The 27,544-nt window shown below is 45.9% G+C and overlaps 1 protein-coding gene across 1 annotated transcript in view; it reads left to right on the top strand.

Annotated features, from left to right (window-relative positions):
* The window catches only part of LOC119396845 (uncharacterized), a 161,320-nt gene extending 134,965 nt beyond the window's left edge, over nt 1-26,355 (top strand). Inside the window, exons 10-22 of the mRNA XM_037664187.2 lie at nt 84-127; nt 2,763-2,870; nt 3,307-3,660; nt 4,833-4,928; nt 5,031-5,132; nt 5,219-5,335; nt 6,576-6,750; nt 8,015-8,130; nt 8,673-8,766; nt 9,098-9,186; nt 9,695-9,839; nt 11,412-11,509; nt 19,650-26,355. Coding sequence (XP_037520115.2) covers nt 84-127; nt 2,763-2,870; nt 3,307-3,660; nt 4,833-4,928; nt 5,031-5,132; nt 5,219-5,335; nt 6,576-6,750; nt 8,015-8,130; nt 8,673-8,766; nt 9,098-9,186; nt 9,695-9,839; nt 11,412-11,509; nt 19,650-19,769 — 1,658 coding nt within the window. The 3' untranslated portion in view covers nt 19,770-26,355. The remainder of the gene's footprint in view (nt 1-83; nt 128-2,762; nt 2,871-3,306; nt 3,661-4,832; nt 4,929-5,030; nt 5,133-5,218; nt 5,336-6,575; nt 6,751-8,014; nt 8,131-8,672; nt 8,767-9,097; nt 9,187-9,694; nt 9,840-11,411; nt 11,510-19,649) is intronic.
* Nucleotides 26,356-27,544: the final 1,189 nt, after the last annotated feature.

The following is a 27,544-nucleotide window of genomic DNA, read 5'->3' as shown; positions in this document are numbered from 1 at the left end:
CCAATCGTACTGCAGCCGCAAACTTCGTCACCATTCTTTCCCCTGATGTGCTTATCTAAATACATACTCTGTTTGTTCTGCAGATTCAACAAGAAAAGCTAAAAATACCTGGTCTCTGTTACGGCTGGTAGGTATCCGGACCTCGTGCGTCATGGCATGATTGTTTCTATTGATCTCTAGATTGTCTCGTGCCGAATTTCTGTGCTCATATTTTGCCCTAGTGAAGATGAATCATTAGCATTACACACAAGGCTACGACTAAGTTGTCTCCGAGTAACAGCGCATCGATGTTTGATGGGCGAAACTGCCAACGTCTAAAATGTGAATATCGCACGAAAATTGTGCAGTGCATTGTGGACCCGCCTAGCCCAGGCCAGCGCACTTTTATATAGCTTCATAAATCAAATGCGCTATCAGCTAATTCACATTTGGTTGTCTATACGGTGCAACAAATAAAACAACACAACAGGCTCGGCAAAAATTGCAATCTGTTTGATGTATATTGGAGATAATGTTTTTCAGGATCAAAGTTGCGGCCATCACTGCGGTGTCGACATCACTGCACTATTGCGTTGTGCTTTGTGCTGATGTTTGTGTTGTTTGAGGCACTGCCCATTCATGTTGCCCGTCATTTAACGTAAAAGGGTAGTTGAGATTTATACAGTTTTGTGTTCGTATAATGTTGCGGGTGGGCCGTATAGTACACAGTACATGGCTCCAAATTAATTTTGGCTACCGCCGGAGTCCGCCCACAATACACTCAATCACTGTTCTACTCGTTCAGCAATGAAATGCGGTTACTACGAGAAAGCTAGACGTCATGCTGGGAAGCACTGTGACGTATCCTCTAGCAGTCGCTACGGATAACTACGCAATGACTACCGCCATCAATATAAAACGTTAAGCAGCGCCGCGACGCAGTTCAATTATGTATAACTACAATGACGTTCGAGTTGTTGAACCCGACCACCCCGATATAAACGTACATGAATCGTTGGCTCAACTTAAACACGGTAAGGATTTCTTCCAGCATAACTGCTGCCAATAATCATGAACACCAGCCGAGAGCAGGTGATGATACCAGATGGTACCACTTCATTCACTGACTTCGGTCAGTTCAGCATAGGCATTAGAAAACGCGTCTTTGTGCATTCAGCGCCACTGTGCTTATCGCGTTCAAATAAGCTTAACTAAGGCACCAAGGCCACGACCTCAATAGGGCAAAACAGTGTTGATCTGTCTTGTCGGAATGTGCGTCTTGAATGCATGCGTGTGTTGTGTGTTGCATGCGTGTGTGTTGTTTTCATCGTAACAGCATCGTAACGTCTGGCAAAGACTCCACGACCGGACACGTGGGCTCTGTGCCAGAGGCTAGGATGCCTTCGCTCTCCTATATCATCTTTCTTTTAAGCACCTTGCGACATCCTTCGGTAAGCACATTAACGCGATTCACTCGACATTCACTCATATTGCGTCTGATTTTCCCAAATAAACCTTATTCTATCACCATCGTGTAGACTGCTGCTTTCGAGAGCGTTCTAAACATTCACTTCGAGGATTAAAAAAGAAAGCTATAACGGGCAGATTAAGTAGCAAGTATAACTTATGTCGACCTAATCTCGCTAGATTATGCGTCGTAAATCATCCTTAATCCTGTTATCGCATTTCGTTACATTTGTTAAATATTTCACACGGTGTAAGTCTCCTCGATTCCTGTAGATCTAACGTTTTCCATCTCTGTCTAACGTTTGCTAATGGCATCTGCTCCATCTAGTTCAATTGTAATCCTTTTTATTGAAACACCGCTAGCTAGGCTAATGTTAGCAAAGTATTACTTCCTATTGTAGCATCGCATGAAGTGCGGCAAGACTGGTGATTCGGCTGTGCTTCGTCTGGAGTCTCGGTCCACTATTCGACTGTACAACCGAAATTATGATAACGAAATTATGAAAATACGTTGCCTAAAAGAACCACTGCTTCGCAATACTGCATGCCCGCTGTTGCTGTTGGTTGATCAGGTTCGCTAATTAATTTTCATTACGCGCAACAGCATAACATCATCGCTTTGTTTTTGTCTTTGTTTTCTGCGTCATGGCAGTGTTCTCTGAGGGTACACCCCTGGTACTCTATCTGTCACGTACATGTTTTGCAGTTTATCCGAAACCTACACAAAGCGCCAAGTTTGCTGTTCTTTTCGCATAGGTTACAGAAGGCTACCACCTCCTCGATAACGGGTCCATGCAGGCCATCACAACAATCACCTCACACGTTTTATTCTTTTCAACGGCTATTTTCGGTTCGTCATACCAGCCGCGCATGACACACGTACGGGCCGGCCGACCACTGTGCCGGGGCCAGTCGCCACTACTGCCTGCAATGATCACGTGTCCCTTCTCTCTCTCCCCTTGAGCGAAGCGCCACTACCGCCCGCTGCCGCTGCTGCTGCCGCCGCAAGCTGCCGTGTGAGCCTGCTTCCGGCGCCGCCCCTGCTTCTTCTTGATCTTCTACGCTGCCTGACGTAGTGGCCCTTCGGTGGGCCGAGAGCACACGCATGCACGATCCTGGCCGGTGCCCCTTTTTTTCATCTCCCGCTCCCGAACTGCTCCAGATTGGCCCCTGCCCGCTCCAAAAACCGCTCCTGCCCGCTCCCCTCTTTTAACACCCTCTCCCACGACCTGCCTGCCTTCTCTCTGCATGCTTGGCGGCGCGCGCGAGCGGTGCGTGCTAAGAGCCGCCTCCTGTCCGTCCACATGTGTGTCCAGTTTGACAGGGCCAACAGGGCCAAGACCGAGTGCCTTGGCGGACTCGAAGAGGTCCTCAGCACGCTCAGGCCGTCCGAGTTCTGCGACGAGCAGCTGGCCAAATACAAGGCAAGTTTCAATCGCTCTTTCTCTCTGCCTTGATGTGCGACCTCATTTAGCGACGAGCGCCAAACAGCTACCTTCGATATAAGTCAAATGTGTGTTAGCGTACGAGACGTTGTACCAACAACCGCATGTAGCAGGTGTTCAGCAAACTAAAGGAAGTACAATGGGATCTCGCTTATATACTTCTGCGTAATGCGTTTTTCGCGATAATACGTTAAGTGTCCCTTGTGCTGTGGGTGTCAGGGCAGGCCGAAGATGTCGGTAGCGAAGGATTGATGGCAGGCTTAACAAACAACGTCACCACTTGGTCTATAGTTGCCTATATAGTCTACGTAGTTTGTCTATATAGTTTGTCTATACACCCAAGTTTTTCTATACGAAAGAAGGTACAGGAAACAAGCGGAGTCTGCAATTAACACGGGGACCACCGTGTGCGCAGGGCATGACGTGGGACACATTCGTGGCATCGCTGAAGAAGCGCGAAGCCGGCAGCGACGACGAGGACGAGGACGATTCGAGCAGCGGGGGCGCCGGTTCTCCCAAGAGCGGCGCCGCATCGTCTTTAGCTGCGGCCTCGTCGTCATTCGCTGCTCCCGAAGGGGCAGGGGGCCTGTCGGTGCCAGGCGAAGCGGACCGAGGCAGCCCAACGGCGGGAGACGCGCTGCAGAGCCAGTTCCTCCGTACCATCAACCAGACCATCCAGAAGAACGAGGCCAAAAAGAAGGAGGCGCTGTGGGAGCTCTTCCAGAGCGAGTGTAACTTCCTCGAGGACCACCTGATGGTCTTGAAAAACGTACGTGACTCCTTTTTTGCGAACGCGTATAGTAGTGATTTGATGATAACGCGCTTATTTCAGCAACCCGTAAGAAAGCACGGTTCGGCGTCGTTGGGGGGACGGGAAAAGGGGATTGAAAGAAGACTGAGAAAAGGAGAGGTCACCTTCTAAAGGAAAGTGATACGCACGACACCGAGCGCCAAACCGAGGAAGAAGAACCGGCGGGTGCATGGCGACACCGGGAATCGGAACCCAGTGCCTCTCATGTGGCAAACAGGGTCCACGCGTTACCAATTCTGTGCAGTGCAGCGAAGTCTAAGGTTCATTCAGCCAGTCAGTAGCTGACGAGGCCTGTAGTGTTTTCTGCACTGTGCAGGGTGAGACAAATGTAACTACCCAAGCTCGTCGAACGGTAAACGCGAGCTGTCGTGGATCTGTTGATGCTTTGGATGATCTGTAGCTGCTAGCTGAGGTTGAAGTGGCATATGCGCCGTTGAGCATCGACAACAGTTCGGCCACGCGTGACCAGCGAGATAAGCCCTTAACAGAACAAATAAAATCAAGGTCCGGCGCTGATTTGCCTAGACAGCGAAAGTATCCCCGCCTTAGGTAAAACCTCATTCGGCAACCTTGTCACGTTTGGGGCCGTGCACACACAGAAAGGCTCGGAAAGGAGCAGACTGGGGCAAACGAGAGCTGCGACGGTGGGAGAAGGGAGAGGGGACATGGTGACAGAGGTTAAAATACAAAACACACAGGCATATGATAATACCAGCTGACGCTCATGGTATGCTCGTACTGAACATGCGCGAAAGTGCGGAAATTGATTGGGACCATCCGTTTATTCGCAGCAATATGGGAATACATGCTCAGTTGGTAAGAGAATCGGGCGCGTATTCCGAAGGTCGCAGGTTCGGTCCCTGCCAGCGGCAAGTATATATATATATATATATATATATATATATATATATATATATATATATATATATATATATATATATATATATATATATATATATATATATATATATATATATATATATATCACAATTGTTACAATACACTTAAAACAGTATGATTAACGACCCTATACCTTCATTGGCTTCATTAACAGCTGATTTTCATTAAGGTTGCGTCAAACAAAGAAGCGAGCCCTCAAAAATCCCCTTCCTTCATTACTTCTTTCGTAGGTGTTCATGGAGCCACTGAAGAAAATCCAAGTGGAGGGATACGCGATGTTCGCAGAACCGGAGGTGCTCTTCGGAAACCTCGATGAACTTTGTTGCGTAAGTTGTGCCGCAGTTTTCTAAGCATGTCGATTATCCAAACCCCCTTGAATGTTGTTGATAGTCTGTGCGATAACGTACCTCGTCGCACGCTTTCTTTAGGTAACTTACGCCTTCTGTAGAGAGTTTATCAACTTCATCCTGGCCAGCCACAACTCCGGAGAGTTTAGCACAACAGAAGTCCTTATTAGACTTTTCAAGAAGGTAAGATGACGTTCGTAGTTTCGCCTATTTATTTGTCGAATTTTTTTTTTCTCGTGAGCAACCGAACGCACATCCCCTGTATACAGAGCACCAAAGCAGCGGCGCTGAGGCAAGCCTACCACAGATACACGCTCAACTACATAAATGCGCTCAACTACTTGGAGACACTCAGGAGGCAAGTGGAATTCAACGAGTTTGAAAAGGCAAGTATCTCTCTAGACTTTGCGCGAGTTTCATATGTCCAGCGCACGGCGTTAAGATGCGGAAAACACGAAGCCATAGTAATCTGGGATTCGAGAGACGTTAAGCTGCTTCTCTGTGCTACGTTTTGCCGTTTGTTTCGCATAGTGCTGTGGAAAGCTAATCAAGGAGTCTGGACATATAGCTAAACCAAATCTACTCATAGATTCTGTGTAGTCCCTATCATTTACGTAGCCCAAGGGAAGGGAGGGGGGGTCAACACCCCCCCCCCCCCAAATTTTTCAATTTTGCATGTGTATATCACATGCACACATATAAACGTACGCACGAACATGCATAAAGGGTGGTTGAACCTCCCCCGAAAAACATTTCTGGCTACGTCACTGGTGGCTGTCGTAATTTTCGAAGTTCAGTCAGTGTACCAGTCATTAAGACAGAGCCAGACTCAGATATCAGACAGTACGCCTATAATGTTTTTTTGTTGCAAGCTTTTTACATGGGCACAAATAGACCCGCTTCGCTGCAGTACCCCGACACAGTGTTGAAATGATTTCTCAATTTGAGACCTCTGTACATAACAGGGTGAACCTCAATACAGGTCATATACAGGTCACATACAGATTTGCTACGCTTTGAATATAAACACCATGTACCAGCTAAATGAAGTAGGCTATACCGCAGTGTTTCCAGTCGCCGCTTACTTTCATAAATCATACTAGATGACTTATTTTCCTTTACTACCTTTCACATACAGTGCAGCCTTTGTTAAGTATACTGTATGCACACCACAAAGGCCATGACCTAAACATGTTTAGTGCTAACTGTTTATAGTGCTAACTTGCCAACTATACCAACTATCGATCACATTGCACTGTGACTATATACTGTTTCGCGTTAGCTGAATTTAAAGATACAGACGCGAAGGTATACGAAAGATGCAAGGTGGAGGGAATAGTCATCCGGTGGTCATACGACGCCGCGTAGTGAAAACATGACCAGATAACCAATAAGACTCGGTACAAAATCGGGGCCATTGCGTGCGTGCGAGACCACTTTCGAGGCCCCAGCGCATTCGCAACAGCATCGCGCACTTTTCCACACGTCACATATTTCCCTCCTTCGCAGAAATGACTTCGCTCTTCGATCCAGAGCGTCATTTGTGATGTGGCGCTTCAAGAGAATTTCTCGCGCACCCCGTGTCTACTATCGTATTGACCCAGAAGTACTCCTCGCGATTTGCAGTGGTGCGCCCGGGACCCGCGCTGCAAGAAACTCCAGCTGACCGACTTGCTGGTGTCGCCGGTGCAGCACATCATGCGCGTCCCTCTCATCCTCAAGGACATCGAGATGCGAACCGAGGACATGGAGGAACGGGACTGCATCACAGCCATTCTCGAGACCGAGGAGAACTCGCTCCGTGAGCTTGACCCCATAATAGTATCATTACTGCTGCGTGACGTCATTCTCGTCCGTGATGTCAAGCCACCAACATATATATAGAGACATGCATGAATTCAGGAAAGTAAACCGGTTCCGTACTGCTACTGCGCACGATGGGGATGGAAGTGACAGAAAGAGATAGAAGTCCGAGTAATGTAAAAGGCGTACACAGCTCAGGGTGCAAAGCAGCATTACCAAGAGTTCATCTCAGAAAGTGAAGCAGCACGGTCGATAGTCTTTTGCGAAGACTTCATTTAGGAGCACTTACGAAAAAAAAAAAAAGTTCTGTTGCGACGTTTAACGACATTGCTAGACTGGCAAGTACAAAAATTCGATTGTAGTGTTATGTCCCTTCATGTAGCTGCGTAAGAATCGGGGTTGACATGATGGTGATTACATCTATTAAATACGTTGTAGTTTGGTAGATATATTTGGTAATGACAAGTTATATGGTATAGCACAGAGCCGAATTTTCTTTTTTGATGCGACAATTGCATTGACATTTGAATTCGCGAAGCTGCATCTCTCTTCACGATAACTAAAAAAATACGGCGAGTACCACTCGCCAGAATTACTGATTAATAATGAATTATCACAGTGCCGCCATCCGTATATAAATGACAACCTGGCAACCTTCCCAGATTTTTTCCCAGACTCTCAGAAGTGCAAATGTGATTAAAAAATGAAAATTAAATTAAATTTAAAAAGCCGTGAAATCGCACTTGCCGAGCTACGAAAGAGTAAAGTTACCTGTTTAGCCAAAACTTGCTTTACGACCACCCCCTAAACTGTTCCATATGTTGCAGTGATGGGATATAGCAACCGTGCAAAACGGCTTATAGTCGATTTCCCACAGGGAAAGAAAAGTCGTCGCGGCTTAAGAAATACTTCAGATATATCTATCGCGTCGCCTTAACGTTATACTATGTGCAGGACCCTAACTGCGCGGTATTCCAGTAATGGCAGTATAATTTTGCCAGGTAGAGGGATGAAATTAAAACAATAGCATATGGTTCTAGGAGTCATCATTCAGCTAACGCTCCTACAGTTTTACAAGCTGAAGTAGGAAGAACCGTGTAGTAAATCCCCTTACCCGGAACTATACTCACCTATGCTGAGCTCTTGTATTTCCTCGCCATCCACTCCCTAACATTACGGAGTGCCTGTTCATGTAGAACTTTGATTGAAAGAATCAAGTGGCGACAAAATCGAAAGAGTGAAATTAATTATTCGTTTTCCAGGCGAGCTCGACGACAAAATGAAATGGCTCAAGAATTTCGAGCGGCTGCTGGAGATCCAGAGAAACATCGTGTGGCCACCGGTGTCCGAGCTAGACTCAAAACTCTACATTCCTGAGGTATTCTCTTTCAACTGAGTGTTATGTAAACGAGAGCGGTCGCCTGTGCGCGTGCGTGTTTGAGGTGGGCACGCGCTCGAATGAGTCAGAGAGCGAGTGAAACAAGGAGAGATTAGTGTGTGATTAAATGGGATATGACACGAATATAATCAGTCGCTTTAGCGTACCAGAAACAGCTTGAAAATATTAGCGAGAAAGCCATGCTGTGATCGCTCGCTGAATCGGCCATAACAAATTTCTCGATAGCATTAAGAGACCGGTGATGCGCGTCTCTTCCTTCAACCGCAGTGACCCGCAGGGGCGATGCCACAGGGGGAGGGGGCATCCCCACCCGCATAATTTTTGACTGCCTCCTCCTTGCCCCTCCCCCAAGAGCGAACATTCTCAAAACACAACGCATGTGTGGCCTCGCAAGGCACGCTTAATCAACCACCCTTAATGATATTCAGCGTAGCGACTTAGTCTAAAGCTCACCTCCGAAAAACAATTGCTAATATCGTGTAACAAGCGAATCGATGACATGTTAAACTTTCTCATTTCAGTTCCTGAAAGTACCACTTTCAAAGCAACCATGCGAAAGGCTGATCGTCAGTCCTCGGCGGCAAATAATACTAGAGGGGCCACTGCAGATGCTCGGTAAGTCCATGCAACCTAAGCATATATACCACTGGGCATATTGTACTTGCGAAATACATGCAGCTCAAGCTTTTTCTTTTCATTTTTTATGCGTTAGCAATAGGAGGATAAAAGTGAAAAAAAAAAAAGCTGTGTTCTGTGATCGCCGTGAAGCCGGTTCGCTGTGTGGATATAGAGGTGATAGAGATGGGAAGTGACATCAGGGAGGGGGGGGGGGGTGTAGAAGTGACGTAACAGAAGCCGGAAGTCTGAAAAGTAAAACGGATACGAAGTGCGACGAAATGCTGACGCGTTTACCTCTAAATCGCCATTGAATTGTATTCCTTTTCAGACACCTCTAAAAGTGGCTTTGAAGTTTATGTGGTCCTTTTCGATGACATGATCCTAATCACAAGAAAAAAGAAAGGACTGAGCAAAAAGGTAAATAAAAGGAATCTATATTTTTGTCGTGGCGCCCACAAAATGAGAATGAGTGACAGGGTGGCTAACGTGTCCAATATTTTATTTTGAGCGAGTGGCAATTCTTCTGTAACCTGCTTCTCCTTTTTTATGGTGGTACCCTCTTAGGGGCTGTTAAAATTTCGGAACGAGGCCTACCATTGAAATATATGCTTTCCTTCTTACTCTCTTCTTTTTTCGCAGAATCGTGCATTAGTACGAATCCGTAGAAAGAATCGTACATTACTACGTTCAGCATTATCTGCACGTGTAGCTGTTATGAATATGTCAGTGTATTTGAAGTGCAACCAAACGTTGTCTTTTTAATATTTTCTTAAATGTCATTTCATGGCCCAAATGTTCTTGTATTGTCTGTACGTTGGAAGAACGCTCACTCAGTTGTGTCAAGATAAGTGTCATCCGCAGTCTAGATAAAAGCAAAAACAGCGTAGGGGGAGTAGCGCTTACAATTTACTGCGTGGTATTCCAGAAATCGTCGCTAAACCTGGACACGAAGCCCAGCCAAGATAAAAAGAACAATGCAATACAGGACGGTGTCAAGTACATAGTCTACAAGCAGCCTCTCTCCCTGGATCGCATCTGCATCCATGACGTCAGCGCACAAGAGGGTGCAGGTTGGTGGAAAACACCTTATTCACTGCGATATCAGTTACAAGGACGCTCCTGGTGAACTTTTGCCGTCGCCGTGATGTTCCGTATAATGTATATTGTGGGTGCGAGGGAAACCGAGCGAAGGAGAGCCGAGAAGGATAGCGGCTTGAATAGTGAGCCGATATGCTTGGTTTAATGCACGCTGTTTTCTCGAGGACCTAGCGTAGAGGGTGACTTATAGGTGAAGCGCGTGTTTCCTCCTCGAGTAAGCCCGGCTGGTAGCGGCGAGGCCGTTACTTCGCGCAGCTACAATTTTAAAGAGTGCAAATGCTGAGCGAGCCGAGATGGCTGGTCGCTTCGTGTGCGCTCTCTTCGCTCCTAGTGTTAAAGGCCGTGCTTTCTCACAGCAGCGATGGGCAACGGAATGTCTTTGCCCACTTCGCTTGCTCTGCTCGTCACGCCAGCGCCGTCAAAGCCAACGTTTGCGGTGATCGAGTGAGATGTGTTCAAGTCTGCCTATGCGCGCGGGACATCGTGCTTGTTATGAGTAGCGAATGTTTACTGGAATATATAGGACCGATAAAACTATGAACCTTTCTCGGTATGGTTGCCTAATATTTTGCTATTGTTATGCACGCCTCATATTTGAGACGGAATTGTGATTTTTTTGTGTGTGTGTGTGAATTGTGAATGGGACAAGTGCTTTGAATTATCTTGCTCTAAATAGGGGTCGGCAACCTTTTGAGGCGGAGGGCCGAGTTGCATGAAGCCGACACGGCGGGGGCCGTACGGCAAAGCGAGGGGGGGGGGGGGTGCTTTTCCGGCAAAGAGAAAAAATTCCTCGCATTTACAATAACTTACATAACTGGAATATAAGTCATGCTTATACCCAGCACGCATGACACGAGGTTCATGTTAACAAGCATAGGTTACAAGCAAAGCTTTAAGGAATTCTTTCAATGCGACTTTTGGTGCTCTGACATGGTGCCGGGGGTTGCATAGGGCCGCAGGTTGCCGACGCGTGATGTAACATATAGACCCTGACTTCTTGAAAATTTAACTTTAATGTGATACCAGTTTCGACCAAATTCCTTTCCGTTTGCCCGTATTCAAAAGCTCTCAAAGGCGTAGCGTTTACATGTCAAATCAATTCAAATTCGAGACTGTGTGAATATCTCCATGTCCCACTGCAGACACTTTAGTAGGAGTCTACCGTCCTGACAAGCTTAACATTGAGAGGCAGACATATGCTATCAATAACCTCAACTTTATGTTATATCACGGGCTTGATCACAAAATCTGGACCTCCTTTGCATCTGCACCAGGCCGTACACTAGATGATACAACCAGCTAAGTAGTACTTAGTTAACAACTTAGCGTGCCATTAGAGAAAAGATTCGGAATTAGTACCATGAAGCAAGGAAGGTGCTAAGTGTCTAATTATGATGGCAGTTTATTTTGCAATTGCCGTATTGTGATCAAGTCTGAGCACTTACATGCACATTTATAAAAATGCTGCTTGACTTTTCATCATGCTGCTAACCTGCTTGAGCCTTTGTAACCTTTTTAGAACTTCTTCTCCTTCTATTTTTCAGCACACAACCTCAAGAATGTCTTTGTATTTGTCTGCCTAAATCGTTTTCAACAGATCATCACAGTGCACACACTGCAAGCCTCAAATGAAAGCACAAAGGTAAGCAAAGCAAAGTGTGCGCATTTGACTGCAAAAATGTCTTTGAAGTATATGTGCTGTCAAACACCTCTTCTTGAATCTGTTCTCTGCCCCGCGTTTTAAATGCGTAAGCACTTATATGCCGACCCAACGAAAAAGCTGTCCGTCCGTCCCTCTGTTACGTAGATCATAAATCATAAATAAGTGTATAAAAGTAAACAAACTTTCCTGGCGTTGTTGGGTTTGATCCCGGGCCCCCACGCTCCGAAGGCAAGTGTCTTAACCACTGGACTACACATCCATGCTTGCATAACGAGAACACATCTGAACCATATGAATGCGATGGTGGAAAACAAATGCAACAGAACGAAAATTCCGCACAGAACCTCCTTTAGCAGTTGTTTAAGAGCGTCGAGTTATATTGTAGGTAGTTGCCGTCTCAGGACACGGCCGGACTAGAAAAGCGCGCTAGCGTTCCGACTCGAATTTGAAGGTACAAGATCAAAAGGCACTGATGCGCCTTTTGTGAGATATTGTGAGATATTGGCGTTAAAGAGCACTGACACCTTGAACGAAAAAGCTTATTTTATGCTAACGGACTCACGAGTCGACTCGCTTAGACTCACTCAGACTCAGCTCAAGCCGTGAGTCTTAGTGAGTCTGGCTGAGTGATATGTTGGTGAACTTGAGTCCGAGTGAGACCGGATGAGAAAAATTTTAGTGAGAACGAATGAGCCCTGTTAAGGAAAATATGGGTGAGTCTGAGTCCGAGTGAGCCCTCAGAGCAAAACATATTCCTTGAGTGAGTGTGAGTGCGCTTCAATTGTTTTGCCGACCTATGATCACTGTACACATCTGCTACACTTAGTAGCAGATGTGTACTACAGTGAGCGCCTCTGTGTTCAACATTTCGAGTTCCCAATCATACGAAGAGACTTCTTCAGTAATAGATTTAGTGCTGCTAGTTTCATTCTACCATATCAAAGCTAAAAAGATTTTAAAAAGTGATCTCTCTGTCAAGGACACTATACTCGGGGACAACTTTCTATGGCAATGAAGGGAAAGCTACAGAGCCACAATGCACGTATCCTACCGCTAATGAATGTAGTCCCACAATTGCGTCCGTATTTTCTGCGCGAGATATATAAAACACTCCTTCATTTTCTACATGTAGCTTTTTGAGACGGAACGCAGCGCACACAAGCGAGATATTTGTATTTCTTTTACTTTATACGTTGTCACTTTGCGTTTTTGCGTGCGTGAAAAAGTCGCGCCTTTTACCCGTACCTTGATGGATGCAACGCTAGCCATCACTTTCCACGGTGTTACGAGACGCGCGCCAAACCGGACTACTTCGCGTAGCAGTACATGTGCAGACGCTCCGCCCCCGTAGCTTTTCCTTCATTGCCACAGAAAGTTGTCCCCGAGTATAGTTCTTGTCACTTACCCATTTGACGGAACGCTCGCGCGCTTTCCAGTCCGGCCGTGCCCAGGAACGAGATTAGATAGATAGATAGATAGATAGATAGATAGATAGATAGATAGATAGATAGATAGATAGATAGATAGATAGATAGATAGATAGATAGATAGATAGATAGATAGATAGATAGATAGATAGATAGATAGATTAGATAGATAGATTAGATAGATAGATAGATAGATAGATAGATAGATAGATAGATAGATAGATAGATAGATAGATAGATAGATAGATAGATAGATAGATAGATAGATAGATAGATAGATAGATAGATAGATAGATAGATAGATAGATAGACGGACGGACGGACGGACGGACGGACGGACGGACGGACGGATGGATGGATGGATGGATGGATGGATGGATGGATGGATGGATGGATGGATGGATGGATGGATGGATGGATGGATGGATGGATGGATGGAAAAGCAGTACGTCAATCACGCCAACGCCGCCTCTATTTTTTTCAATGCCAGCGCAAACGTATGCAAACGCTCGCTCATCAATGGGAGACGTCGGTCCGCCTTATTTCAGAAAGGGTAGGGCTGCTTGCGTCACACGTGCGTCTGAACGCTGCTGCTGTGGTAGGCGCGTCGTCCCTCTTCCGTATCATGCGCCTTCGTACTCCTTCCATGGCCTCGCTCCTTCCTTCGTGGCTCGAGGCAAAACCGCCGCTCGTGGAGCACCTATTAAAGTCCTCCCATGCAGTAGCGTCGCGGTGACGCGTCTAAATCCCCTGGGGCTTTAGACGCATCCCGTTGATAGCGCGCAGAGCGCCATGAAAGGAGACGCGCCATCTCAAAACACCGTGTCCTTTAGGGGCGAAGCACCTTAGGGTTTCGGCGTGTCGGCGTACATCGTCGTCGTCGTCTGCTGTCACGGCGTGCATCGTCGTCTGCTGTCGTGACGGTCAATTTGCTTGAGCGCAAGAGAATGCCACCGCCTCAGTGCTCGCCGTGTGGCGAGAGAGGGCGAACGGCGCGCATTGACTATGTAAATGCTCTTTCTGCGATGAACGCTGAACCACCAGCTCGCAAGGAACGAGAACGCGCCCTCGCCCGCGAGAGACAACGCCGACGCAGGCAGCATCTGCTAGCGAGTTTCTTGATTGAAAAAACCGACTGCTCGCGCTGCACAACCGTTCACCGGCCACCCCGTATATATAGGCACTGGATGTTGACCTGCAATCTAGCGCCGGCGGGAGATTTTCTTGTGCGTAGTAGAACATTAAATATTCGCAGCGTGCACGTTAACTAAAAGCGGACTGCGGGTCTCTTTGTCTAATCTTTCTTCTGTCTCTCATTGCCCATTAGCAGTGATTTGGCTTTGGGAAACACAGCCAAATCACTGCTTTGCCGCGAGAAGACGCGCCAAAGGAAATGCGGGAGGCGAGGCCACTTTGAAGTTCCAGCACCAATCACCGTGACGTCATAGGTTATAACGACGTCCACTAGGGCCCACGTTGTTCCTAATCGGTAAAAAAAAATGAAGCTGATTGTCATCTGACAGGGCCAGAGACTTAACATACCAAGTTTCACAAAATTTCGTTGAGCCAATGTCGCCAAAATACGAAAAATATACTTTGAAATCCGTTACTTCACACGTGGAGACTTCGGCGCAAAATTTAAAAATGAAACTTTGATCTTGGTTTGCTCCTAAATGATATACCTATGATGTTGAAATTAAAGAGAGAGAGTCCTATGATGGTGAAATTAAGAGAATTAGAATTCTCAGAGTGTGATTTATCGATCTAAACGGATTCATTGTTTCACTGTAGTGTCCCTTTAAGCACTTTAGGGGCCCGGCTTGTCGTCCATGGTCCATCCAGTCTCTCGTGTCACATGGTCACGCTCAAGATCAAGTGGTCAATACAGGCCTAAAACAAAGTTAGCAGTGCTCAAAGCACGATAAAAATTAACGAAGAAGGTTCGAAGTAATATAATTAACAGAAATAACCAAGAAGTAATCGCAATAATTAACTTAAGATCGCTAAGAACGCTTCGAAAACATGCGGCCGGCTGACAACTGCGCCGTGAAAGAGGGGGCGCCACCGTTTCGCCAAGCGCGCGATTGCTCCTCCCACCCATAGGCGTGCGCAGGGTTCCCCATCAGGGGAGACGAAGGTTCATCGCAGCGCCCCCCCCCCCTACTAAGTCAACGTATGAGGCAGATGTTGCCCCCTCCCCCTCCTAAGTGACTAGGGGGTGTCAACGTATGGGGCAGATCTTGCGCCTCCCTTCTTAGGTGACTACGGGGAACGGCCGCCCCCCCCCCCCCTCCCCGTGCGCACGCCTACGCTCCCACCGGTGCTTTCGACGCCACATTTGAAGGGGGAAACAATCTGACGGAACTCGCTGCAGACGACACGTATCTCAATTGCCGTAACAAGCCGGAAGTCGATAAAGCGCAGCAAAAAGTAGCGCGCATGTCGCACATTGGGTTTGCGAATCTCTCTAACAAGATTCTACTCGTGCCGGGGAAACCCTACATGCGTATCTCAAACACAATGACGTCATCAACGGTATGGTAAACGGAGCAGTGGGAACTCAGAGCTATGAACGGGAATCGCTGGGTGCCCGTGCTACGCACTTCAGGTTTCACTGTAGTGGAGCTGCATTTAGCACAGGATTTAGAACTACACCAATAGCTACACAAGAAGGACTTGCTTTTTTTTTTCTGGACTCCTTTCCGATTGCTGGTTTGCACTTTCAAGCACATGATATGCAACCAGGTTCCACGCGCATATGCATAGGCGTGCGCGGGGTTTCCCATTAAAGGGAGCAAAGTTTCATCGCAGCGCCCCCCCCCCCCTCCAACCCTTTTGTAATGTCCAAAAGACAACATGCAATGCAACATCAGTGACCTTCGGCCGCCATTATCGTCAAAAATTTGCGTGACCATATTCCTGCTCATTAAGCAATGGCGGGGTAGGTCCGACTGAGTAGAATTATGGGGCAGACTGCACGCCCATTGGGTGAGTAGGGGGTCGCGGCCGCCTTTGCTGCACCCCCTTCCCCCCAAATGCACGCCTTTGCAAACGTCTCCCTTTCACCCTTCCGAACACGAATTCCGCGTTAACGTTCCGCGTTAAAGATCTATTGGGTCTATCGCGCACCGCAAGCCGTAAAGGTTGTGTGCGAGAGAAAGCGTGCGAGGTTGAGCCGAGCGAGCACAGTGACAGCAGGAAAGAAGCAAGGTGAACTAACATTAACTTTTCTATTGGCCTCGAGGCCCACCACTGGAAACGCCGGCGCCACCGTCGGCGTGACGTGCTTGGCAGGATCACGTGGTCTCAGCGGCCGCGTCGGCTGCTTGTGGAGCACTGCCGCGTGCTTTGAAAACGAGTTTCAAGTCCCACATGCGCTGCGGTCTGTTCAAATTCGGAAGTTTTCTCTCATATTCTACTCAATTGAAACCATTGTAATAGAGTAGCTGCCTCCGAAGGCGACGAACTTGGGGCTCTACCGCTCGGTGCAGCAGTGCCGCGCTTACGCAAAGGAGCCCAGTGTCAGCCTGCACTGGTAACCGCGGGACAAGAAACAGCGTGAAGCATGGGTTGTAAAGATAAGAACCGGCAAGTAGCCATTTGCTACGAGTCTTGTGTGCAACAAGCACTTCCGCGACGAAGACTTTTGTTACTGCGTCGGGCCTGCGATGTTCGGTGAGTAGCAGACAGCGCGCACTGAGACGATTGCTCGCGCACGCTTCCCGCCGGCAAATGATGCTTATCTGCCACAGGATGGTAAAAGCGCTACCTTTTACCACGTGCGATGCCATCTCAGAACCCTCCAATGCGACCTCTTGATACTCGGCCCCGTGCTCAGCGTCCACAAAATGCTGCAGATGCGCAAGTCATTGTTTAGATACGTTGAATAGAAAACGCCCAGGGTCCCTTATGCATTCGTTAAAGATGACTAGAAGGCAAAAGCCATCTTCTTCTTGTCAGTCGATGTACTGATTCTCCCGCGATCCAAAAGCGTTCTGCACCTAACGCGGTTTTGCACGGCCTCCGTGACCGATCACGGAGGCAATGCAAATCGACTATGACGTGTTAATACGTCATCATGTGACGTCACATTACGTGATGTCATAATAACGCTACATATTTTGGCGATCTGTGACGTCATGATGACGTCATATGGTGACACCATCCCGTGAGGATTATTTTTTGCATCACCGACGCGGGACGCCGACGGGCAACCTTCCCATTTGATGAGGCATGCATTGCTTCATAAGCTACATAAATTTTACATTGCCTCCGTGATCGGCCCACCGGCCAACCCCATGTATTTTCTTGGTGCCTCATTTATTTACGTGGGAAAGATGCCACCCTGTTGGCGTTAGACTCGACACTGTTGCCAAAATTGCTGGGGTACACGCCAAATAATTATTATCCTGTTTTGCGGCTGCTGGTTGCTGCAATACCTTCTATTTTATTCACCGCTATTTCAAGTTCATGTAGGTCCTAGTTCACAGCCGACGTTTGCAGAACAAGTCCGGCAAACGTTACTGTATTTTCATTATTTTCCTAGGCGTCGCATGCTACTACATGCTCTGTCTCGTAGACTGGTTCTCCTTCCACCAGCAATCTCGAAGTGGTGAAGCTTTGGTGTATGAATTTGTTGATGACAGAGAGCGGCAAGTTCACTGGAATGCAAACGGAACGATAATTAAGGAGCATTAAAAAAAGGCGTCGCATTTGCTCACGTTTTGTGTGAGCACCAAACGAAACGAATGCGCTGAATAAAGAAACAGAAGCAGCGGCATTTGCCCGCTGAGAAGACCGATCAATACGCAGTGCGAGACAACTTGTCAAATGACATTGAAACGTACCCGAATTTAGACCGAAAAAGAAAAAAAAAAACACTGAATCGTCGGGACGGCAGACCACAAAGTTGCCATGCGCACGGAAGCCGCAGTTGTAGGGAAATTGTTTTTGAACTGCTCTGATAGCGTCCGCGCAACAGTAGTTGTTTGTTTACTCACAATTCTCATATTTTGCGGCCTAAAATTCACAGCGCGGTGCCAAAACGCGCTCGTAGCAAAAGCGAAACCATCAGACGAACATACATGCAGACGCTCATACATGCAGAGGCACCGTCAGTCGTCGCGAACCCGTGCGATCGCTAGCTTGAGGCTTCTTTCTGTTATGCTCCGTTTGGTTATACAGGCAGTCTACTCTAACGAGATATTTCACATAGTTTGCACTCAGCGAGTGACTACCTTTCACGCAAGAAGCCGGTTCAGGGGTCTCCAACGCGGTGACAGCGTGAAGCGGGTGCTCGGTTTTCTGCAAAGAGACAGCGACTGTACACTATCTTGTGCTTTCAGTTCGTCGAAAATGATTATTTTGACAGTAAAGAACACAGTTCATTTCGAAAGTACTGACAGAAATGCCCTGAAGGGCTTCCGCGAGGTGTTTTTGTAGAGCGCCGACAGCAAAACCTATGGGGAGCGCGCCGGCGGTATCCTGCCTAACACGCAATCGAGGCGCGTCCGATAGAGGGCGACTCCGTAACTCCTCGAGGCCAATAGTCGGATAGTGTGGCCCCGCCCGGACTACCCTACCCGGACGACCAAAGCGCGACAGCCGGTCGCCTCCGCGACTAAAGAAATAGTCCCGCTCATCCACTCGGCAGTGTTCTCCGAATTCAGGGTTGCCGGCCGTCCAGCTGATGACGTCAGTCTCGAGCGTGCGTGGAGGGGAGTGTGCGCCCATTGCATCCGCCGTTGAGGAGGAAATGCCGCAGACTTCTAATGTTGCATCCCACTGTTAGAACAGGCGCTGCGCCGTGCTCCCGACCGGGCTGCAGAAATTAGGCGCCTTTTCCTCTTCAAACCACTACCACCACCACTGTTAGAACACCCACGCTTGGTTGGAGGACAGGGGTGTAACCGGCGAGCGCGTGGTATGGGGGAAGATAGTGCGGCCGCGCTCTACCTCGCATATAATCTGCGGCGGGTCCAAAATGAGCAGCAGCGAGAGAGACAGAAGTGGGTTTTGGAAGCACTACCGCCACTTGCTGCAAGAGCGCGGGTTGGCCGCAGGGGTTACTGAAACATGGTAGGCAAAGCTGTGCGCACGTCTAGTGTCACTCACAAAGTGACGTCCGGCTTTGGAGTTAAATGAGCGAACACAACCCACGGTCGGAAATCCGCCTTTTTCATTTTCCTGTGCTGCCTCTCAACTTTTCTAGAACAGGTTCTATATACGTTGCTGCCTCCTGCCGTTTTGGTAGGGGCAGGGATAGCTGGTATCGCCAAAACAAAAGCCTCCGAGATCAAAAGGCGTTTCGCGACTTTTCCGCTAGGGGAATGGCGCATGCGCCGTGGCATCGTGAAAAAGGCGGATTGGGGAGAGGTATCGGACGCGTTACGCCAACAGCTCTACCAGCCCGCACCCCCTCTTCCCTTTATTTCTCTCCCGTGCTACCCAGTTATTAGAAATATCAGTTATAACAATAATAATGGGCTCGACTGTATAACTTAAATGGTGTATTCGAGTACGATTTCAAGATATCCACCAAATTCATGAGCTCATAGCTGTTGTTTGAAGTGATCAAGTTAAGATGAAAGAGTCATTAAACACTGCAGTCACGGCTTTTTCTTAAAATACATGTGTGGTGCCCCATTTTGCTTCTCCCTGAGCAATTTATGAGTCACTTTCTGCACTTTCAGCTCACCTGGCTGACAAAGCTCCGGGACACCGTAGACAGATGGAAAAGGACGCTGCAAAATACAGTGTTCCGAAACCAGAGGATACAAGCCAACAGTAGTGCACAGCCACCACCGAAGTAGGCCCAGGACTCCCTCACACTGCCCCAAGTGTGGGATCTCAGAACCACGTGTACATACACAAAAGGCACACAGGTGTGGCTTGTGCTGCTTGCACCAGCAGACGTTAAATGCACGAACTCCACAACCTGCACAACACGTCCTCAGCGATGTCGGGCCTGTGAGCAGTGGGCCACCGCAAAGTGTCTTGAGAACGTTCCCGGCGTTGTTCTCCCACTAGAGGTAGCGATCCACGTGACGTGGTTGTAACTGCTGCAGCTCCTGCTGCTCGAACATGCTGACAGGGGAAGCACAGCATAGCGTTTCTTACACGGCTCCTGTTGAGACCATAGCCTAGCACGGTGTTGCTCTACATTTGTGTCCGACGCATCTTGCTCCCATCTGCATTGGTTCACTGTTGGAGATACCTACTATGTTGCACACGCCACCCATCAAGCACTTGGTGTCGTCATTTGTTCTTTTGCATGTGTATATATGTGTATGTAAGCATGTATAGTCACACAATGTGCGCAACCGCGCAGGCTTCATTTCCTGCTTTGTTCATTATGGCGAGTGAAAACTTTCTTGAGAAAGGATAGAGTGAGTGAAGTGAGGGAGTGAATCGTATACCACTGAAGGTGCGCCAATGCCGCACTGTTTCTTGGTCATTTCCACTGAAATTGTTTTTACCTACACCCGCATCCCAAAAATACTTGAAGCAGGATGATGGAGCACAGAAGAGTTAGAATGTAAGCATAGTGACAGTAACAAGGAGATTCATATTCAGCAACATGACTGATGGTAAGATAGAGAAGATAATCAGGAACTGCTACACTCAGATGAAATTATACGTGGTATTTGCGATTGTCCATACTTCACAGAGGAGTTATTTGAACAGGGCTCTGGTAGCAAGAACTGGTGATGCAGTACGACCGGCGCTATAACATCTTATATGAGAGAACATATGATAGTGTCCATTTAATAGAGTCAATGTCACACCAAATCAAGGCGACCAAAGAACAAACAATGCAGAATGAACGTTCGTCGTTCGTGGAGGTGAATATAATTTCACGCAGAAGTTGCGACCCTTGCACATAGATAGAAACTAGCACATTGTTGTCATAGCACTCATTTTTTAAACTTCATTTAAATGATCATTTCTACTCAAGTTTTGAGATCAGCTCTTTGCTCGTGTATGCTTAAAAAACACAGTGGTCGTAGAAAGGCACCACCTATGGCAGCTCTACGTCCAAATCTATCCATACACTACAGGTGCAGAAACACAATCATGAAAACGAATTTCACAAGGCAAAAAGCACCAAGTGAAATAATTTTTCAGTAAAAAAATTGCTGCTATGTGATTTACTCATTCTCTTTCCATTTTGCAATGAATTCGGTGCCTTGGAAATTAAACTATTCCTTATTTTTATTTAGACCACAATGCAAGCTATGCAAATGTCGTGTTCAGGCTTGCTTTCGCCTCATTGGCAGGTGTGCACGAAAAATCACACCAGGAGTGTATCAGGTATAAAGTAATTGGACTTCAATCATTAACAAACATTTACATTGAAAAATTTGAAAGTTTTACACGAATGCGTGCTTTTTTTTAAACTATGCTTCGAGTTATTCTCGCGTATAAACCGCACCCTCAACAACGATTCGGGTAAATTTTCTAAAAATGATCTCCGCGTATTGCCGCGAAGCTGGCTTCCTTGCATACCCACGAAGCACTGCCGTGGAGCCACCTTTGGACACTGAAATTTGCTATTTTTGTTTAGCTCCAAAATTTCAGTATTTTTTTGTGCCGGTTATAAGCAGGAAAATTTTGTCGCTCATCTCCAGCTAGTTACAGTATAAAATTGAATCTGAAGCACGCCATTCTCTTTCATGCCCCTCTGTCATGAATTTACACTACGAAAACAACAGATTGAGAACAAATCTGATTCTGCAGTTGCTTAATCACCTAACGCAGGCAAAAAGTGATGCAATGCCATCTCAAAGCCACAGAGTTGCATGCAGTAAGGAGAGTCACTGTCATGAAATAGCCTGGAGCAAAACATGGGCAGAGATTTCATTTATATTGTATAGATTTATTCTCTATAAGTGAATTTCAACTGCAAGGCTAGCTTGAATGTACAGATGTACTAAACAAAATGTTGTTCTGTATCTGGAACACATACTCCTCTCTGCTACATCTGCAGTTACACAAAATCATTCCCGAGTTCACTGCTTTAAAGGGGTACTGACACAATATTTCGCGGCCGAGATCGCCTGCAGGATCGATTCCGGTGCACATGCGCATATCATCTGCAAAATAGCAACAGCGAATATAGCTTGGAAGTTATATTTTAAATGAATTTTGAAGTTTACGTGAGCGATCGACATCCTCGCGCGACTAATGCCTTCAAAGGGGACTCTCAGGGACCCCCTACTTCCCTCACGTTACCACGCTGCAACAAGTTATGATGACGTCATAGCCGCCATGCTTTTTTGCCGCGTTTGCTCCAGCAGCCTACTTCTCGGCGGCTGCTCACGAACCGTGTGGAAGTACGTCACAGTTCTGTGTGCTGACGTGATCGAGCGCTGCACCTGCTAGGTGGTGATAGTTGCACACGGAGGCTTGTTGTTTTTGAAACCGAAACTGACACTGGTCGGGATTGAGGAGCATGTAATTATCTGTCGCGCGTTGCAGCAAACGGTGTGCCGTGTTATGACTAACAGATCCCCAGCAACACACTGCAACAAAAAAACGCGAGGCCAAAATTTGTGTGTCAGTACCCCATTAACTTCCTCAACCCCGAGTGTAATGCTGTTTGTTTTTCCATACTGCACTCAACATTAACATGAACATCGTAAAATTTGCAGCCTGCCCACTACTACGGATCATGGTGTACGCATATGTATAACAAATATATTAGACGAGCTGAATGTCAGTGGAATATGGCACCATTGTCTAGAACACAAAAACTATTAATCTATGCTTAAGATTATTACAAGTGCACAACACTGAAACTATTTAATAAGCAGCAAACAGTCCTAATCAAGCCAGCACATATAACGTTTTTTTACAGCCGCTGTGGCATGTAGAAGTGTAGTGTTCTATAATTTATTAATGATATGAACCTAAGAGTGCATTTTTGCTGCAATCTTTCAGTTAAAACAAATCAGTGGTAAGCCAAAAATCTTCTTTTTTTAGTTCTCAGAATGAAAACACAGGTTGTTGTAACCATGGGACATTCTTGATTCACAACAGTGCAGCACATAAAAATGTCACATAGGTCTGCTGTTCCCAATGAATTGGCAACTTTTCTAACAACAGGCTTGTACGAAAGTTCCCAAGCTTAAATACACTGAAGGTTGTAGTCACTTTGCTTTCAAGTTTGCTTTCTTTTAAGGATTTAAAGACACAGTGAAGTGGGAACAAAAGAAATCGCCTGGCATGACCATATAAATCGATGCCCAAAAAGGCTTGACAAGGGTCAGCAGTATTTCCGAGTAAGTTATCAGACACACATACTGCCATAAAAGCGTGGGAAACATAGCTTATTATTTTATGTATTACAACACAACAATGAGATGTGAAGTATGAACAGCAGAAACTGAACACAGACACAAAGCATATAAATGCTTCATTGGCATCTGTACTTCATATGATGATGAAATCAGTCTTTTTTTTTCCTGCAAAAATAAGATGCTTGGCTTGCCAAAGCCCCCTAATAATCCAGCCACTCTAATAATCCCACTACCTCAAGTGTGATCTTCCAATTTCGTTTGTTCTCCCAATCTGAACACTGGTGTTTGATTGCTATGCGACAGTATATTGCATTTACACGGAACTTGTCAGGCAGGATGGTTACGAAGAGGTACGCACAGACGTTGCACCTGCAGTCATAACCAATTGAGTTTGTAAAAGCTAGTTATTGTCTGTACAGCATGTTCCACGTCCAAAGACAAAACACTGTGCGCCAGCCTGCTGTCTCGAGTTGTTTCTTTATGGACCCCCCTCCTTCGTTACACATATATGTGCATGAGTGGTTTGTGGTGACAAAGCCTGCTCCCGAGTACAGTTGTTTCTGGTAGAGGTTCGTAGGACACAATGGCAGTTTGTAACTTAAACACTTCTTTTTTTTGCCCCCACAGGGCAAAAAAAACTAAGACACCTGGCTTAGTACACAAAATAACCCGCTGAGAAATGTGATACGACGGTTTCTCGTCGAGAGAGAAGTCCTGCTGGTTATTTAACACATGAGGAAATCAAGTATACTTAGCAGCACAACCGCAGAATTGCATGTGTACATAATGCTGTAGCCATGTAGACTTTGGATGTACATACATAAATGTTACAGAGTGTGCATTTTGCAAACGAAACTGCAGCCAGTGCACCGCCACCCTGCTTTTTAAGCCATGCATGTCAGGGTGAAAATGTAAACTTTTGTTCATAACTTTTACTAGGTTTGTGCATATACACAAAGAGGTTGATCTAATTTACTTTTTCATTCTTTGAATACATCCCTATACTAAACAACTTGTCTAGGAGGCTCTGCAACTGTTTGTGCAGTGAAGTATGTATTGCTAAAAGTACCTAAAGACGAAATTGCAAGGACAGTTGCATGAAGCTATTGCACATTCTCCAAATGGTCTTCTCATTTTGTCATAACATAATATAAGCCCTAATATTTGTGGATAATGCAGCAACTGTTTGCCTAAATAAATTTGCCCAAATAACAGACCCATTATGTAGCTACCTTCTCTTATCAGGTGCATAATGTCTTCATGACACTGTTTCCCTCCCAGTACCAGTAGAAAAATAGAATTCACGGGAATAAAACTCGGGCATTGACATGTACAAACAAGCTGCATGGACAGAAATGAAAGGGATGCTCAGTGCAAAGCATCGTTACATTCTAGAGAAAATGTGCAAGCGCACATATTAAATGCTGCATGCTATTACTATCCAGTGCTTCAACTAAATTCGTAGTAAGAAAACTTCTGTGCCCGATTATTGATCTTGTCTTTCATCAAAACTTATGCCAAGAGAGTTTATTGTATTTGCAATGTTTTCATGACGCCATGTCATGCAGTTTATCTACGAGATGACAGAACCAATACAGTTGTAACTCACTCGTCCAGCACTGTTAGGAAAACCCATCTGACCCTCTGCAATAAATTGACGTTTATTTACAGCCAACAAGAGAAATGCTGCGAGCCTAACATATTTTTATAAATTTTCCATTCAAAAGTGCTCGAGACTGTACAACGTCATTATTGGATGCACGATTGCGCAGTGCCCTATATCATGAATAGTAAGAGGCTCTCAAAGCAGTACATTTCTGTACCAATATCATTATTTAAATTTCAGTAGTATAGTTTATTAATAGCAGCATAATGGGACACTACTGTTACTCCACCTATTGTACTTTGACAGCTCTTCAACACTTAACCGTAGGGTTCAGGCACCATCTGGTATAGTTGTGTACCTTCACGCTTGGTTGATGTAACTGTGAAGCTCTTAACTACTACTTATAAAATAAGCCATTTTTTACTACTTTCAACACACTGCTTTTAAAGCTACAGGGCCTCCTAGGCAACAGTTCCAATTACAACCCTGATCCTCAAGTTAGAATTGAAATTTCCTTGGCTGCTTAATAGTTAAAATGCATTGCACTGTGAGCAAGTGCTGAATTTGCTTCCAGGCTGGCTGGAAGCAAGAGCATCCTCCGATCATCTATCTGTATAAGTTTTGGTGTGCTGCTAACCTGCAAGGGTGACACCTGTTGGGGGGTCATTCTCGTGTAAATATTACATGTGCAACAAGCACTTGCTAACCTCTCCAATGTGTAAATAAGCGCTTCTCACACACCAAAGCCAGTGTTGTGCTTCCTCGACTCACAAGGAAAAAGCCTGCACCGAGTGTTTTGTAATCGTCACTCTAGCATTGTCACTCGAAGTGCCCTGATGCACTCCCTCAAGCCACCCTGCCCTCATCTATCTATCCAGTCAACAGTCGACGAACACCTGTCAATCAAATCATGTTCTTCAGCAAACATCCTTAACTCCTAGCCTCGTGCACTACAGTTGAGACACCACATAGTCTACCACATTCAGCATTTTCATCGGTCACTGCAGACTTCAAGAGGACAGTGACAAATCCACGCGATGTGTAAGCTATAAAGGAAGGTCCATAATGTAGTCCACCTAATACTTACATGTTGCCGTGAGCCCGGCTATTCTAAATGCAGAGCACCTAGATTATTTTTATAGGAACACAATTCCTGAAGAAAAAGATACTGTTGCTGTTAGTAAATATAACATGTTAGAGTCTTGATACACTTCTAAAAACGTGTTTTGATTCTACAGTGTTGTAACTTGAAGGCTGGACAAAGATCTTTTGTCTTTCTTTGTTTCCATTCTCTGAACAATACCTGAGCAGTATGTAATGTCCAGCTTTTCAAGGTTTCTCGTATAAGAAAACACCTTAGAAAGTGCCTGGTAATTGAGCTCAGAATGCCAGTTTCACGAGGACATGCCAAGAACATAGCAATGAGAAATGCTTATCTGGACAGATCCTGTGTAAACAGTGTAATATAACGAAATACGTTTCACGTTTTCGGGGAAGATCGCAGGATGTATCAGAAAGTTCAGAAGCTCTCATCTTCACTGCTGAAGTTGTAGCTTTAGAAAATGAGAAGTTCATACGCATCACACTACCGTACCTCTCACCCTTACACATGTGCCAATGCAAGCTTCATAATCCTGAACAGTGTTCATGTAAGAAAAGTGTACCAATTGTGTGAGCCCTTGTAAGCAGGCATGATACCACTTCTGCTGAAAAATGTGTGTGAAACAAGATGAGCTTAATGCTGCCTTTGCATTGTAGTTTGAAAAAAAATAAAACTCTCCCAGGTCAGAGCCACCAAATGGCAACCACAGTGGAGCGAAATACTTGTGCTTTGACATTTGAGCACAAGTTTTGATGCACCAAATGTTGCATCAATAAGAGACTCCAGTGCAGACATTTTTTCTAGTTAAGAGTGCTAGCTCGTATGCACTCAAATTGAATTGGGTGGCATTTCATGGTGCATTTTGATCACTACCACACTTCAATGCGGTTCTTGTCCATTCTATCCAAGAGAGACTAGAAATACACATCACTTGCAGCAATGCCAGATAAAAGATGTCGATTCTGTCAGCAACAGAAATGCAGTGTTTTCCGCAGCTTGCAGGACACAAATGAACCATGTTATCTCTGAAGTGGGCATCCTGCCAAAAGATCGTGCCACTCATCCATTTCTAAACTACATTTTTCTCATGCAATCCGAAATTCTGAATCACTCTGGAGAAATCGGACAAGTACAGCATTGCCATGCGGTATTAAGCACAAATTACGAAATGCCAACCAAGCTTAACATCTGACAGCAGATAGGATGGTGGTATATTGACAACAGCTACTTATACTGACCTCGCTTATCGACGCAACATAGTGTAGATAACAGTAATGGATCCTACCTGACACTGCGCGACTTCAATGGGGTCGAGCAGGTGAATTATTCTGCTCAGTACATAGTTGTACAAGAATAATGCATACATCCTTCATTAACACACGGACTGTGGAAAAGCTATAGTTTCCTCAACCATTGCAAGAGCTGGAGAAAGCGTTCTTGTAGAATAATCACCAATGTGTTTCATAGGGCCCTGAAATATCACGTGCCAATGTTGTGCTTTCTGTGGTTCAACTTTGTTATCACTGTTTTTCACGGTGTCTATGTGCCCAAGAAGACAATTGGAAAAGCGTCAGTAGA

The sequence above is a fragment of the Rhipicephalus sanguineus genome, chromosome 6 (genome assembly GCF_013339695.2).
Source record: "Rhipicephalus sanguineus isolate Rsan-2018 chromosome 6, BIME_Rsan_1.4, whole genome shotgun sequence".
In the NCBI taxonomy this organism is placed as follows: Eukaryota; Metazoa; Arthropoda; class Arachnida; order Ixodida; family Ixodidae; genus Rhipicephalus; species Rhipicephalus sanguineus.
This window is presented reverse-complemented; position numbering and strand designations above follow the sequence as displayed.